Source organism: Malus sylvestris, chromosome 17 (assembly GCF_916048215.2).
Source record: "Malus sylvestris chromosome 17, drMalSylv7.2, whole genome shotgun sequence".
NCBI classification, from domain to species: Eukaryota; Viridiplantae; Streptophyta; class Magnoliopsida; order Rosales; family Rosaceae; genus Malus; species Malus sylvestris.
This window is the reverse complement of record NC_062276.1, coordinates 16,084,916-16,101,511: the sequence shown is the minus strand read 5'-3', so window position 1 is coordinate 16,101,511 and position 16,596 is coordinate 16,084,916. Positions and strand designations below refer to the sequence as shown.

General features: G+C 40.1%; 1 protein-coding gene across 1 annotated transcript; it reads left to right on the top strand.

Annotated features, from left to right (window-relative positions):
- Positions 1-10,738: 10,738 nt before the first annotated feature.
- LOC126611843 (uncharacterized) lies at positions 10,739-12,033 on the top strand. The gene is made up of 2 exons (XM_050280180.1): positions 10,739-10,928; positions 11,387-12,033. Exons 1-2 carry the CDS (start codon positions 10,739-10,741, stop codon positions 12,031-12,033), a joined length of 837 nt encoding a protein of 278 aa, XP_050136137.1.
- The last annotated feature ends 4,563 nt before the right edge of the window (positions 12,034-16,596 follow it).

Below are 16,596 nucleotides of genomic sequence, written 5' to 3'. Positions count from 1 at the left end.
CGCTGAGTAATCTTATCCACAATTGTACTAGCCATTCTCAACATGGAAGACGCCACATGCTCAGATCTAGCAGCCTTACATTTCTTCCCATTGGAAAATCATGTCAATCACATACCTCTCGGTAGCAAGCGGACCCTCATGAGCAGCAGAAGAAGTCTTCAGTTTTTTTTTCTTAACTGGCATCTCATGAGCAGGCGGGGAAGATCTCTTCTTTCCATCTTCATTCATAGTAAGCTCCACGACAGCGATCAGACGAGCCAATGCATCCGCCTTGATCCTCTTTACCTCCTCTTTCTGGAGCAGCCCACCTTTCTTTCAGCAAAGAGGACTAAGTAGCCAACGACATTCATGGTACTCAGCAGGGGAGCTCAACCCAGCATTCCAGCAGGCAGGAGGCCTGCATGCCCAACATTCCAGCAGCCCATGAGACCCGCAATCTCCTTATTTCTCCCAATCACCAGCCTGGCCCGAGTCAGGTCCAAGAGCCCAAAGGACATGAGCCATGCGGCTCGCCTAGCACTGCGCCCCAGCGCCACAATCCGCGACCCTAGTTGCACAAGCTGCCTTTTGGCTCAAGCCAAGCCAAGATGCCCAAGCAGTGGTCCCTGCCACAACATCTCCTCGGCCCATGCCGAGCCAACTCCTGGCCCCTGCCAGCCGATGTGCCGCACCACCTCGACGGCTGCCCCGCAATAGCACTATCCAAGAATAAGGCAAGAAAAATTAAATTTTTCTTACATCGGTGCGGCACGAAGAAGACGAAGAAAGCAACGAAAGACGGTCCTTTGCACGGGCAAGATGTAGAAGATTGCTAGAGGAGGGGGAACAAATATCCTCTAAGCTATCTCTCTCTTGTAGGGTAGAATAAATCGCTCTCCAAAGTTGATTTAATAACCCACTTAAGGTGGACTTAAATAGGCTTTGAGAGAAATTTATTTCCCTTTCCTAGAAGGATCTAATTTCCTATTAAAGAGAGAATCAACATCAAAATAGGAAGCAGTCTTAAGTTTCCTAAAGCAAGAAGATCTCTACACCTGCTGCCCTTTTTTGCGAGCAGCCCAACAGGTGTGGGGGCATTTGTGGAGCCAAAAATATTCACTAGGCGACACGTGGACTTTTGGACAAAAGAGGACAAAAATACCCTCGAGGCATACCGGGTTTCCTACACGCGAGCAGTAGAGAATCATTTTTTCAACCAAGTCAAAAGTGCCCAAAATAGGTATCAACTTAAAACCTAATTTATTCATATATTTCCCATTTCATTATTTAGCTAATCAATTAGCTAAATAATATACTTATTCCTTTCATATTTCATAAAATCATAATAATTGACTAATTAAGGGATTAATTACCTAATCAATCCCTTAATTGTCAATTTGAAACATCCACTCAAACCTAAAAACACAAGAGGGCCGGCTATCCCATTCAAAACCTAATCCATTACCTTTTTTCTACCTTTTCCCACCATTTCTTCCTTTTTATTAGCCAATTATACAAAAAACCACCAAAACATTCATTTTATGTTTAATAGCCAAATAAATTGGCTAATTAAACCTAAAAACCCTAGCCACCTTCTATCCCTATAAATATACTCCCATTCTCACCAAAAAGCTAATTCCAACACTTTGGCAAAAATCCCAAAATTCTCTAAACACTATTTCTCTTTAAATTCTAACTTTGGCATCGGAGGTTCTTCGGCCAAAGCCCCCCCCCATTCATCGTGGGCGCGTGAGGCTCTTGGCCTTAACCTAAGGTGTTAATTGTTTTGTAGGTGCAAAATCGTCCAAGATCAAGGAGGAAGAAATTTGCATCCACAATACCCTCAATAAACAATGACCAAATTGAGGGTATTTTGTCATTCTATCCTTGTTTAATGGAGATTTTCAAGGAATGACCGAAATGATTGATAATGTACAAACTCAGGAACCATTTCCATTTCTTAGGGACCAAAGTGAAGAGTTGTACCAATCTTAGAGGCCATTTTGGATAAAAAGCCTAATAAAAATTTGAAGATTATCTCAGACGATTGATTAGGTTAAAGAAATTACGTAAACCGTAAACATTAAACGTTAACAATTATCTTAGACCAAAGATTAAGCTCAATGAATTATCTTATATCATTGTTTAATTTTTTTATTTTTTATAGACGAGATACCTATGTGGCATTTTATGTCCGTTTTTTTTTTTGTGCGTCAAATTCACCAGTTATAACCAATAAATTGTTTCTTCATCTCCAAATCGAGTTCCCACATTTGATGCCAACTTCTCCAGATTTTGTCGTACGTGCATGCGTTTGTTCTTCTTGGTCTGCAATTGTGCTCTTTAGATCATCTTTCTCTTCACATCTCGTTCTAATTTTGTTTTGTGACATGGCTAACATCGAAGAATACTCCAACGTGATGATTTTGGTTACGGTGGAGAGCACAACGGTCATGATTGAAGACTACAATGATGGTTTAGGGGATTTTGATGAAGGCTTGTAAAATTATGACAAAATGGATTATGACAGCTGTGAAGGTGAGGGTGTATCAATCAATATGACTAATTAGGCTTAGGGTTTACTGTTTTCCCCTTGAATGATATTTAATTGTGTACATGGATCTAGCAATATTAGGATTGTGTTTATAGATGTGGCTTATTTGGCAACAATTTTTATACATGGCCAGTGGTGGATTATAGATTATGACGGCTGTAAAGAAGTTGTGGCTTATTTGCCAATTGTGGTGTTTGAGTTAATATTTGAACATTGGACCTAGATGAAGGAAAGTTCAAGGATGCCAACTAAAAGGGGACTTGCCTGAAGCCCAGCACCAAGCCCAAAGGCAAAGTGAAGCCTTCTCAGCCAAGATACAAGCCACGTGCTTACCATTGAAGTGACAAGTGATGAAGACTAACCTACTACCAGCCAAAGAACACTTTTTAGTGGCATTCCAAGCAAAAAGTTGATGACTCACTACCCTTCAGATGCTTTCGGGTAAGAGCAAAGTCACAGCAGTCGGGCTAATTGGCCTATAAAAGGAAGAAGAGGCCCCAGAGACAAGGACACTCAACTAATCAAACAAACAAACATACAAACTCTGCTCTAAAGCCAGATTTGCAACCAAAAAGCTGTAATCAACCCCGATCCCAGTCATTTTCAGGATAATTCCCTACAAAAGCTATCTTTTGTCTAGTTTAAAAGCTCTGCTATTTCCTTTAGTGGTGTAGTATCGATTCCCTTGTGTAAAACTTGTTTACCACCCATCCCTTTTTAGCATATAAACCTTGTAAATTCAAAGAGAAGTGACTGCAAGAAAGTTCAACCTTGATAGACAAGGTGAAATCTTGCCCAAAGCTCTTTGTTTGTTTGCTAAATTAGTAGATCTATTGCTTAATGCATTCTTCATCGTGTATTCAAGTTATTTCCATCTGTTTTCCTATATTAAGAGTCTCATTTGATCTGGATCCCATTAGTTTAATGGATATATTTTCAATAAAAGCAATCTAAGACCAAACAAATGACTTAAGAGGATCTGGACTCCCTTCATTCGAACATACAAGACTATGAACTAAAAGTCCTTGTTCAAAAGGCAAGAAAAGAACTTAATGTGGACTTAACCGTCCACAAGAAGTCCGAGAAACTTAGGGCATAAGTAATCGACTTAAAACACACTTGTTCTACATCTGCTATACTGAGATAGCAATGGCATGCCTAGCACTTAGGCCCTAAGGCCTTATAAAGGCATATTTAAGAACTAACTTTGTCCACTTCTTGTAACACATCAACAAGTAAGAGCCGACTACACATCCAAAGTGCCAATCCCTTAGGGAGCTATGCTGAGATCCAAGGATCCTTCTCTAGAGAAATCTTTGCCACCAACATGGTTTTTAGCATGCCCGGTGGGATATTCATTAGTCTTGTATGCCAAGAAAAAGGAGAAAGGAGAAAACCTTCAGGCGGAACATATAATACGGGCCACCCTAGTGTCTACCAAGATCGAGCATGACAAATCATCCAGAAGATTTTCCTTCACTGCAAGGACCAGCTATTCTAGAGAGCCCAACTTCATCTGAGAAGTCAAAAGGAAAGGTGACCAATGAAGATTTGCAAGCCACCATGGTAGAAGTGCTGAAAAGTATGAAGAATATCACTCTGGAAACTAGAAAAGAAGTAAGCAGACTTTGTTCTTTAATAGGGAGTTTGAAAATAAGATTAGATTTAGAGTACTCTACTTCAAAAAATGGTTATGCCTGGGAAGTGATGAGAGAGGCTAGTCTTGAGAAAGAACCAGTTATCCCCCCTATTTCCTTTGCTTGAGGAAAAGAGGGATAAAGGAAAAAACAAGGAATGATCTGGAGCTAGTCAACCAGTGTTGAAGGAGATCCTAGAAACGGAGTTACCCGACCCCCTATTATTTTCACTAGATAGTAGAGGGCAGAGCGGGCAAGAAAGAAAGAAATATGGGATGCCCCAGTTAATAGGAGAATCTAGTGGAAAAGGCGAGCCTACCAAGGCAGATAAGCCTCCTTCTTATAGAGCCCCTACTATTGGCCAGTAAGGGAGGGGATGCCAAGTTGAGACAGCCCGACCCAAAGAAGGAAACCTTATCAGGCAATGATTGCAGCCCGAAATAAGGAGCCCCACTTACCCCATACAACAATACAACTAACTAGTAGCTCAAAGATGAGTTAGCTTAGTTAAGAATGATGGTGGCCCAGAATGCTCAACTTCAAGCTCGCCCGTTATTCAAGATCACCTACCAGAAGCCCTACCCGAAGTATATTGATGAGCAAAATCCTTTTCCACTCAACTTCAAGATGCCCGCGTTTCCTACTTTTAATGGGGATGATGGCAATGTATCCTCTAGAGATCACATATTCAAGTTCTCCAACCATTGCGTGGCATTCGAAGACAATCCTAATTATAAGTTAAGATTGTTTGGGAACTCATTGGTTGGCCTAGCATCTCAATGGTATTCTCTGTCCCCCCTCCCCAAAAAAAAATTCTATTGCTAACTAGGGGCAACTAGAGATGGTTTTCCATGAGCAGTTCTATAAGATGGAGCTCAAGATGTCTATAAATGATTTAGTGAAGGTAAAGCAATACGAACATGAGTTTACAGAAGACTTCATGATGAGGTTCAGAAGGATAAGAATGAGGTGCCAATTCCCTATCAATCATGCCCAACTCATATCTATTGCTCAGAAGGCTTTGAGGCTACCTTTGAAGAAAAAGTTTTATGATGTACAATTTAATGAGTTATAAGAGTTGGTAATTGCTGCCACAAAGTACGAAAAGATGTTGCTTGAGCCAGAACATAATGATGGCCATGGAAGAGAATGGATAGACATGTGTGCGGTAGAGATGACTACCCTTTTTAAACCTTTAATAGTGAAGGGGTTAGTCCAACTAATCAAGGATCAGAAAGTGGTGATGAATGATGGTGGATTTGTCCCTATGAAACCCTCTAAATACCAAAGTTATTCTTTTGATTTAACTAAGGCCTCAGAGGTTTTTGAAGCGTTGGTGCGCGCAAGAGTGATCGTGCCCGATATCACCAAAAAGATGCCTAAGCCAGAAGTGCTAACAGGAAAGAAGTATTGCAAGCTGCACTATACCTTCAATCACTCCATAACCAACTGTGTCCAGTTTAGGGATTGGATACAAGACCTCATAGTGAAGGGAAACTTGTTGTTGGAAAAACCATAAGCCAATATGATGATTGACATAGATCCCTTCCCAAAAGCCCCAATAAACATGATCAACTGGACTTGGGCGGAAAAAGGGAAAGGGAAAGCTACTTGGGAAGTGAAAGCAGAAAAGAGGCAAGTTGACAAACCAATAGAAGAAATTATTAAGCTACCTGAGAAACCCAAAGCAACCATAATTAAAGGACTAGTGTTGTGTAGTATGTGCCATGGCGAATGTGAGTTAGAAGTACCAGCACCAAGAGCCATTATTGATCAAAAGAAAGGAGAAAAATGAACAAGAAGCCCGCAGAAGTATTATGCAGGCAGTTAAGAAAGAGACCTCCAAAAATGTTTTCCAAAAGTTGGGAAAAGATTCTTAACCAAAGGGCTTATCAGAGGCATTCAGAAATTATCAGAAATTATGAAGCCTCTGAAGAGGTGGAGGACAGAGAAGCCAAAATACCAAAATAGGTGGATGTAAGGCTTCCCTAACCAAGTTATAATGATGTCAGAATGAATGGAAGAACAAAGAGCATTATATCCCCATTCACTAAGAAAGATTTTGCCCGACTCGTGCGGAAATGGTACGTAGTAGGAAAATATGGGAGGCCTGTCAAAGAAATGGGAACCTCTATGATCAGAAGAGTTCAGGAGTAGCACAAAGCCCACATGAACTCAATAAAAGTCCCTACTGCCTCAGAAACCTTTGAAAATGTGAAGTTTGAGAAAATACCTCATGGGGGAACAAATCGACTTCATTGGAGAAGCAAAAAGGAAGTAGAAAAGGCAAATAGCAAGACTGAGGGAGAAGGAGACCATGTGCCACAAAGCCCTCACCCTGGGAAGTACAGAATCCTAAGGAGAGCTCAAGAGGACATAATAATGATACCAACACCAAGATGGAGCCCGAAGCCAATATGTTTTGGAACTATCTCTCCTGAGAAAAGAATGGCCCCACCGTTGCTGGTTGATACTCTTTGTGAGAACCTAGTGCAAGCACAAAACTTTGGCATAACTTCGAAACAAAGGTTCCCCGAGCTGATGTTGCCAAAAGAAGCACATGTCTGGTTAGATGAATTTATGGACCACATTGGGGGCAAGAATGAGGACTTACCTAAACCTAGCAGCTTCCATATAAACATGACATTTGTTCTATCTGCCAAGTTTTGTCCCAAGCACGCTCAAACTGCCATAATGGAGGATGATTACTTGGCAAAAGAACCTATGATGACATATGTTAGTGTTGAAGAAGCGGGAAAAGAGGAATCGGCCATAATAGGTTTACCCAAGCTCACAAAAAAAGAGCCTGATAGAGTGTACTTAGACAGAATGGTCTTCAGTCACCCGAGTTTGACCCTAGCCAATTATCTCAAGCCTATTAATGTAATTGCTCATCTAGAGGGAGTGCCCTTCAAGTTGATTGATAGAGGGGTTGCGGTCAATGTGTTACCATATAAGTCTATGAAAAGGGTGTGTAGAAATGAGGGGGATATCATCCCCACGAATCTAACAGTTTCCAGTTTATCTGGAGCTATCACTAGAACTTATGGGAAATTGCCCCTGGTGGTTGACTTGGGCTCCAAGCAAATCATGCTAGCCTTCTTCATTGTGGATAGTACTTCTACCTATAGAGCTTTACTAGGCCGAGATTGGATTCATCAGAGTCTCTCTGTACCTTCCACCCTACACCAACAAGTAGTAGTTTACTATGAGGAATGAGTCGTATGACTAGGATTTTGGGAAATGGTAGAGGCCAAGTCACGACCATTCATCCCCATTACTGATGTGCCAGAAGCTAGCTTTTATAATCCTAGTATTGGGATTCTCTAATGCTTAAGAGCTGATTAGAACAGCCGCCCGACTAAGGTGATGGCCAAAAGCTTCTGGAATAAGGATTATTCCTCACTAAGGAAGAATGGGATAGGCCCCATATTGTCCTAACTCCCCAACACCAGTGATGTCAAAACAAAGAAGAAATGACTAAGTAGTTGCAATCAGATTCTTAATCAAAAGACTGTTGGTGTATGGAAGAGAGATGAAGCAGGTAAGGGAGAACTTGGCAGAAGAACAAGAGGAAGAAGCTTTAAGCAACCAGAACAAAAGTGAAAAAGAGTTTTTTGGAAAGGAGTTGGAAGCAACTATCTAATGGCTGAATGTATAGATGACTTGGATGGGCCAGAAAACTTACCCGAGAGTCCAAAGTTAGTCAAATTTTTATAGAGCTTGACAAGCCACCACCAGAGGTTCAAGACCCCTTAGAAACCATTGATTTTGGGACTAAGGAAGATCCAAGGCCTATACAGATCAGTGGCCTGTTGGAAGTTAAAGTTCGGGCAAAGATAGTCGGTCTTCTACATGAGTTTAAAGACTATTTTGCTTGGCATTGCACTGAGATGCCAGGTTTAGATTCAACCTTAATAGAGCACATAATGCTTATTAAGGAAGGATATAAATGTGTGAAGCAAGCACCAAGGAGGATGTCAAAAGAAATTGAAGAAAAAGTCAAATAAGAGATTGAGAGGCTAAATTTATTAGGCCTGCCAAATATGTTGAGTGGTTGGCCAACATTGTACCTGTGTTAAAGGCCATAAGCTGAGAATGAACACTAAGAAATATGCTTTTGGGGTAAGGTCGGGCAACTTTTTGGGATTCCTTACTCATCAAAGAGGGGTCGAAGTCGACAAAATAAAGCTCAGGCAATAATGGAATCACCTCTTTCCACCAATAAAGTGCAATTATAAAGGCTGCTGAGGAAGATCAACTTCTTAAGGAGATTCATTACTAACTTGGCGGGCAAGATTCAGCCACTAACTCCTTTGTTAAGATTGAAAAACAAGGAAGAATTTGAGTGAGGCCCACCATACCAAGAAGCTTTTGACAGAATAAAGGCTTACTTAGCCTCTCCACCAGTGCTCAAGCCACCTCAGAGAGGGAAGCTTTTAAAGCTTTATATTTATGCCATTGAAAAGTCAATGGGAAGCTTTCTGGCCCAAAATAATGAAGGTGGGAAGGAACAAGCAATTTACTACCTCAGTAGAATCCTTACTGAGGTAGAAACAAGATATACTCCAGTAGAAAGGTTGTGTTTAGCTCTATACTTCATTGCCTACAAGCTAAGGCATTATATGTTGCCTTACCACATCCACATTATTGCCACGACTGATGTGATGTCAAAACTAATGCTAACTGGGAGAATTGGAAAGTGGATTCTAGCACTATCAGAGTTCAGCTTTCAATATGTGCTTCAAAGAGCGATCAAGGGACAAGAAATTACAGACTTTGTAGCTGAGCACCAATAGTCTCAATAGGAGATTATAAACATCCCAAGAACTCTAGAAGTGGCCAGTGTGTGGATCCCACCAAGCAAAGCCTTCTCAGGCAAAGAAGAATGGATCCAGCAAGAGATAAAAAGAATAACTAGCCTCTAGATCACTCCTTAGAGATTGTATTTTGATGGTTCTTGCACTCAAAATGCTGTTCAAGCTGGGATTGTCATCATTGATCTTAAAGGTACTCACCATTGTTATTCATTCCTCCTGGATTATCAAGAGACTACTAACAATCGGGCAGAGTATGAGACATTGATAATTGGCCTAGAAATCTTAATAGAGTTGGGGGCAATTGAAGTTGAGGTGTTTGGTGATTCAGATTTGGTGATCAATCAGTTAAATGGAGAATAAAAGTGGAGTAAATTACATAGTAGCCCCTCAGGTTTGAGGTCTATTGCAATATTATACAACATCTTTAAAACATTTCATTTTCATACCTCAAGTACTATTTTATTTCAATTTCATACAACCGTTACATTTTCCATCCATGGATCTGTTAAATGCTGACGTGGCTGCCACATATATGCCACGTGGCTGCCAAATGTCTGCCACATGGAAATAAAATAATTTTTTAATTTTTTTTTAAAAACCTGAATTTTCTCAACCAAAAAAAAAAAAAAAAGAAACCCACATCTGCAACCAGCGATCAGAATGAGGAAAAGAAGGAGAAGAAGAAAGAGGAAAAGGAAGAAAAGAAAGAAAAAGTCCCTCCCCAGCGACAAGAAGAAGAAGAACCCCTTCCCGTCCCCCCTGCGCCCAGCGGCCCTCCCTCCACCCCGACCCCAGCTTCCTTCCTCCCGTCCCGTCCCCCCCCCCCCCCCCCCGCGCCCAGCGACCCTCCCCCCACCCCGACCCAGCTCCCTCCCCCCTCCCGTCCCCCCCCAACCGACCCTCCCCCCACCCCGACCCAGCTCATTTCCTCCCTCTTCTTCTTTTTCTTCTTCTTTTTCTTGCAGATCTGGGTTTCTTTTTTTTTTTTTTTTTTTGATTTTCTTCCTCCGACGACCCTCCTCCCGTCTCCCCATGCCCCCACCCCGACCCAGCTTCCTTCCTCCCTCTTCTTCTTCCCCCCGCGCCCAGCTCCCTTCCTCCCTCTTCTTCTTCTTGCAGATCTGGTTTCTTTTTTTTTTATTTTTTTTCTTCATCCGACGACCCTCCTCCCGTCCCCCCCCCGCCCCCCACCTCGACCCAGCTCCCTTCCTCCCTCTTCTCCTTCTTCTTCTTCTTCTTGCAGATCTGGGTTTTTTTTTTTTTTTCTTCATCCGACGACCCTCCTCCCGTCCCCCCCCCCCCGCACCCAGCAACCCTCCCCCCACCCCAATCTCTTCTTCCTCTTCTTCTTCTTGCAGTGGGTTTCAATTTTTTTTTTGGTTGAGAAAATTCAGGTTTTAAAAAAAAATTAAAAAATTATTTTATTTGCCACGTGGCAGACATTTGGCAACCACGTGGTATATATGTGGCAGCCACGTCAGCATTTAACAGATCCATGGATGGAAAATGTAACGGTTGTATGAAATTGAAATAAAATAGTACTTGAGGTATGAAAGTGAAATGTTTTAAAGATGTTGTATAAGATTGCAATAGACCTCAAACCTGAGGGGCTACTATGTAATTTACCCATAAAAGTGCAGACACATCACCATGGCAAGTTACTATTTGGCATACAACTATTGAGCTATTTAGGCACTGAAATATCAGTAAGCCATATCCCTAAAAAGTCAAACGCAATTGCCAATGAGATGGCACAATTGTCTTCTGGAGCACAGATCCAAGAAATGAGGTTTGAAGGGGATATAGAAGTTCAGAAAAGAAATCTCCCTTCTATCTTTGAAAGGGGATTCAGCCTAGATGCGATGACTGAAGAAATGGAGATAGAGGATTGGATGACACCTATTGTTCAGTATTTGAAAGATCCATCCTGCCCTACAAGTAAGAAAAATAGATGACAAGCAACTAAGTATGTTTTGTGGAATAAAGCTATGTTAAGAAAGACTCCAGATGGACTTCTGCTGAAGTGCTTCGGCCAGGAAGAATCAATGAGGGTAATGGCCGAAGTACATGAAGGAATCTGTGGGGCACATTAAGCTGGAACTAAGATGAGATGGTTGCTTAGAAGATATGGCTATTTCTGGCCTGAGATAGAGAAAGACTGCAAAGCTTATACCCGAGGGTATGAAGAATGCCAAAGACATGGACCTCTCCAACATATGCCCTCAGTACCCTTGAACCCTGTTGTCAAGCTTTGGCCCTTTAAAAGGTGGGCAATGGACTTCATTGGGAAAATTTATCCAGCTTCTAGCAAGGGACATACATTCTAATCGTGGCAACATATTACTTCACTAAGTGGGTAAAAGTTTCAACTAGGAAGACCATTACTTCAACTGCAGTCAAGAAGTTCATTGAAACCAAAATGTTACACAGATTTAGGGTGCCCGAGACAATTGTCACAGACTGCGGGCCATCTTTTATTTCAAGGGAAGTAGATAAGTTTGCAAGTAAGTTCAAGATAAAGATAATTCAATCTAGTCCTTGCTACCCCCAATCAAATGGTCAAGCAGAAGCCAGCAACACGATCTTGGTGAACATCATTAAAAATATGGTGACAAATAATCCAGAGGAGTGGCATGAGAAATTAGGAGAGACTTTGTGGGCTTACAGAACTTCCAAAAGGGCAAGAACTGGAACTACTCCTTATGCCTTAACCTTTGGGCATGATGTTATATTCCTCATGGAGATTAATGTGAGTTATGTTAGGATTCAAAACCAGTTTGGGTTGCATAGTGAAGAATACATTCAGGCTATGTGTCAAAGAGTTGAAAATCTAGATGTAGCCCGAATTGAAGCTCTAGATAAAATTCAAGATGGGAAGAGGGTTGTTGCCCGAGCATACAACAAAAAAAGTAAAAATAAAAACCTTCAAGGAGGGGGAATTAGTATGGAAAGCAGTGCTACCTTTGGGAGCTCAAATCAGAGGCTTTGGGAAGTGGAGTCTGACTTGGGATGGTCATTTCATTATCAACCAAGCACTGGATAAGGGAGGATATTACTTAGCCGTTATGGAAGGAAGCTTACAGAGGCATCCAATTAATGCTTAGTTTTTGAAGAAATATCACCCAACCTTGTGGGATGTTAAGGATTGTTACATTGAAGAAGTTTAGACATTGTAAGAGATCCCAAAAGTCAACTTATATGCTCATCATAGTTGAGTTTCAAGGAGGAAATGCAAGCTAAAGTGGATTAAAGAAGTCATTTATATTTCATTGAATGTTGAAGTTACATAAGAATCATCTCAATAGTTTTACATCCTTAGCTAGGGCAGCTATCATAGAATGGTATGTCTGCATGACAGTGAAGATTATACCCGGCTCCTCCAAAGCAATGTTAATATTAGCTAACTGTGCTTCAACATCTTCAACTTCAACATTTACTTTCTTGACCTTTTCAATCCTCTGGTGAGGCTGGTCGGTTAAGGTTACTTGTTTAGCCTTAAGTACATATAGTTGCTCATTTAACCTCTTAATTTCAGAAGACACCTCTGTAATCCTTACCTCCATAGTAGAGCATTCTTCTACACGTCCTACCAAAGTTTTTGACATTGATCCCAAAACCAACAAGGTCGTGGTATTGGATCTCGAAGCATACACCTATGATGATGAAATGATCAAGAAAGCAGAAGCTATGGGGAAGTTTGGGCTTGTTGATATCAATGCAAGGGAAGATAGCTTTATATTCACAAGTGGAATTTACCGGTGCGATTAAAGCTACTTGGCTACTCCTTAATGCCAAAGAAGTCTTGAAACAGAAGCTGGACGCAGTGTGCCTTTCTGAGGATACTGTAAAAGCCAATGACCAATCATAAGTAACATCTACAACCTGCCCGAAGACTTGCACCATGTTAAGGATGGTAGGAGACATGGAGCCCATCCTAAAGTCAAAAGTGTTGGTGCTCGAGTTCCATAAGAGAAGTGCAGTTGTCAGTAGCTCAGGCTTGGCAATAACCGTGGTCTTGGAAAGCATTATCAGCTCTTAAATTCTGTTGTTCATCCACTTCCACTTGAAAGTGGGCTTGAGCTTGTTAACCCATTGTGTCCATGCCTCATCTTTCATGACTGGGAAGCCACGATGGTGGTTTGACCATTTAGAAGACGAAATGCCCAACTTAGCCTGAAATGGGTTGGGAGTGAACCATTTCTCCTTGGGTATGTTGCTTTCTACTATTACAGGGACCTGAGAAGTCCATGCAGGCCCCAAGAAATGTACTTCTTCCTCTTCGAAGAAAAGTTCAGTATGCAGGCCTGCCCGAGGGCGATGAAGGTCGTTAAGTAAGAGGCACATGATAGTAATTCCCTCACCAGTCTCACAGAGGGATTGAGTTCGAGCAACTTTGTGTGCCATTGGATGATTTTGAGGAAAAAATGGGAAGAAAGTTGGAATTAGGGGGCAAGAACTGAAGAATAAGAGAAGTTTATGAAAGTTCTGAGAGTTCTGGGAATTTGAAGGCACGAAATGGCTAAGGTACTTTGCCGAGGAGTTTAATTGAGGATTATATAGTAAGTGGTTAATTAACGATGGAATTCATGGGTCAGTGCAAGAGTTTTAGTTAACCAACGATTGTTTTAAATGGTATAAGTCTCGTGTAAATGATTGCGACGACTATTTAATCATTATTAGCATTTTGGGTTGCAGACTCAATAATGATTAAAAAGGGCACTATTTGGGTTAATATTTGAACATTGGACCTAGATGAAAGAAATCCCAAGGATGTCAACTAAGAGGGGACTTGCCCGAAGCCCAGAACCAAACCCAAAGGCAAAGTGAAGCCTTTTCAGCCAAGATACAAGCCACGTGTTTACCATTGAGTGACAAGTAATGAAGACTAACCTACTACCAGCCAAAAAACACTTTCTAATGGCATTCCAAGTAAAAAGTTGATGGCTCACTACCCTTCAGATGTTTTCGGGCAAAAGCAAAGTCACAACAGTTCGGCTAATTGGCCTATAAAAGGAATAAGAGGCCCTAGAGACAAGGACACTCAACCAATCAAACCAACAAACATACAAACTTTGCTTTCAAGCCTGATTTGCAACCAAAAAGCTGTAATCATCCTAGATCTCAGATCTTTTAGCAAAAGCTGTAATCAGCCTTAATCCCAGTCATTTTCAGGATAATTCCTTACAAAAGCTATATTTTGTCTAGTTTAAAAGCTCTGTTATTTCCCTTAGTGGTGTAGTATCGATTCCCTTATGTAAAACTTGTTTACCATCAATCCCCTTTTAGCATATAAACCTTGTAAATTCAAAGAGAAGTGACCGCAAGAAAGTTCAACCTTGACAGACAAGGTGAAATCTTGCCCGAAACTCTTTGTTTGTTTGCTTAATTAGTAAATTTATTGCTTAATACATTCTCCAGCATGTATTCAAGTTATTTCCATTTGTTTTCCTATTTTAAGAGTCATATTTGCATCTGGATTCGGTTAGTTTCATGGATATGTTTTCGTTAAAAGTAATCTAGGACCAAACAAATGACTTAAGAGGATCTGGACTCCCTTCATTCGAACATACAAGACTATGAACTAAAATTTCTTATTCACAAGGCAAGAAAAGAACTTAATGTGGACTTACCAATCCTTTGATTACAAGAAGCCTGAGTAACTTGGGGTGCATAATCGACTTAAAATACACTTGTTCTACATCAGCTATACTGAGATAGCAGTGGCACACCTAACACTTAGTTTGTTTTGATTAAGAGCCTCAAAGCCTACACCTAAGGCCCCACAAAGGCACATTTTAGAAGTAACTTTGTCCTCTTCTTGTATCACATCAACAAGTAAGAGCTCGACTACACATCCAAAGTGCCAATCCCTTGGGGAGCTGTGCTAAGGTCCGAAGATCATTCTCCAGAGAAATCTTTGCCACCAACAGGTGGCTTCTAACCTTAAATATTCATATCAAAAGCAGGTCAAGTTACTACCTAAATAGCACTGGTTAACGTTTTTCTTAATGAACTTTATTGCCTCTAAATACCCAAACAAGTGATCTTCATTTTTCTGTTTAAGCGTCAACCAAAGGTCCTAAAATAATTAGCATCTAGCTTACCAAAAGTAAACAGGAGCTAACCCAAACTCTTATTGTTAAAATCCACTTATTATCTAAGTGAAAAATGTTGCACTGCTGAAATAGTAATGCACACTATTGACTTCTTATTAGAATAAATTGAGTAGGAGCATTTCAGAGGCATTAGATTCTCTAAATAATACATTAGGAGGAAGTGAGTCATCAAACATTTGTCACCTTAAAACGAAATTCTATGTTAATCTCACTCCTAAGTCCTAAGGTAGTTCTAAAATAAGGAAAGAGATCCTCTCCGGATCTATTCTTCCAAAGCCCACGGATCAAGTGATTCGGGCTCTTGAAATTTGATCCAACGGCCAAAAATTATTATGACTTATAAAAGTTTTTTCTAATTTCTCTATTTTTAGCCGTTAGATCAAATTTTAAAGGCCCAGATCACTTGATCCGTGGGCTTTGGAGGAAAACATCCGGAGAGGATCTCTTTCCCTAAAATAAAAAGGAAAAGCCCACATTTGGCAGTGGAATCTATCAAATTACGCTTCTACACCAAATTCATGATAACTGACAAACTCACATTTGGTGTCGCATCATTTAGTGTACCTAGTATTATTTAAACATATTTCTCCCCAATCAATCATTTCAAACCGAATAAGAAGAAGAAAACTCAACATAGCCATCAATCTAAAATATGAAAATAAATGGGGGAGGAGGAGATGAAGAAGGTGGGGGTGGTGGTGGTGGAATACCGCAGATGACTGACTAAGCTAGGTTGGACTACAGCCCAAGCAGTACACTATGTAGTTACGTGTATGTATGTTTTAAATCGTTAGACTATTAAAATGGTTATTTTTATTTTATATTTTAAAATATACCAATAGTTATTTTTTAATATTAATAATTGCATGGTACATTATTATTATTATTAATTTTTGCAACTATGAGAAGAAGAACATTACTCTATTATTGATTTTAAGTAATTCTTATATAACACTATTATTTACTCTTATTTGAATTTTTTAAAATATCATAATTTGTGAGATATCGAATTCATAAATGCAAGAGTTACAATGATGCTAAGGACTTCGACTAAAACATTTTAAACAAACATACTTTCAGTGTAACAAATGGGTTGACTAAAGACTGGAACCAAAATAACCATTTTAATAATCTACGTTAGCATGGATACATTCGGCAAAAATATATAAGGAAAACTAATGGAAAGGGTTTGAAAACTTTGAGTTTTAATGATAATGACAAAATAAAGGGTAAAGTGAATAGTACCAAGATTGACTTTTTAGTGTAAAAATGTGGTTTTTCGTTAAAGTGAACAGTACCGGGTGCTTTTCGTTAAAGTTCCCAAATATATATGGTTACAAATTAAATTAAAAAAAAACATATTAAAAATTAAAATTATGGGGTACAAATCAACATTTAAATAAAAAAATACGGGCACAAAAAAAATTAAAACATATGGGTAGTAATTAAAATTAAAGGGAAATTGGTAAAAAATAAAAAAATGGGTACAA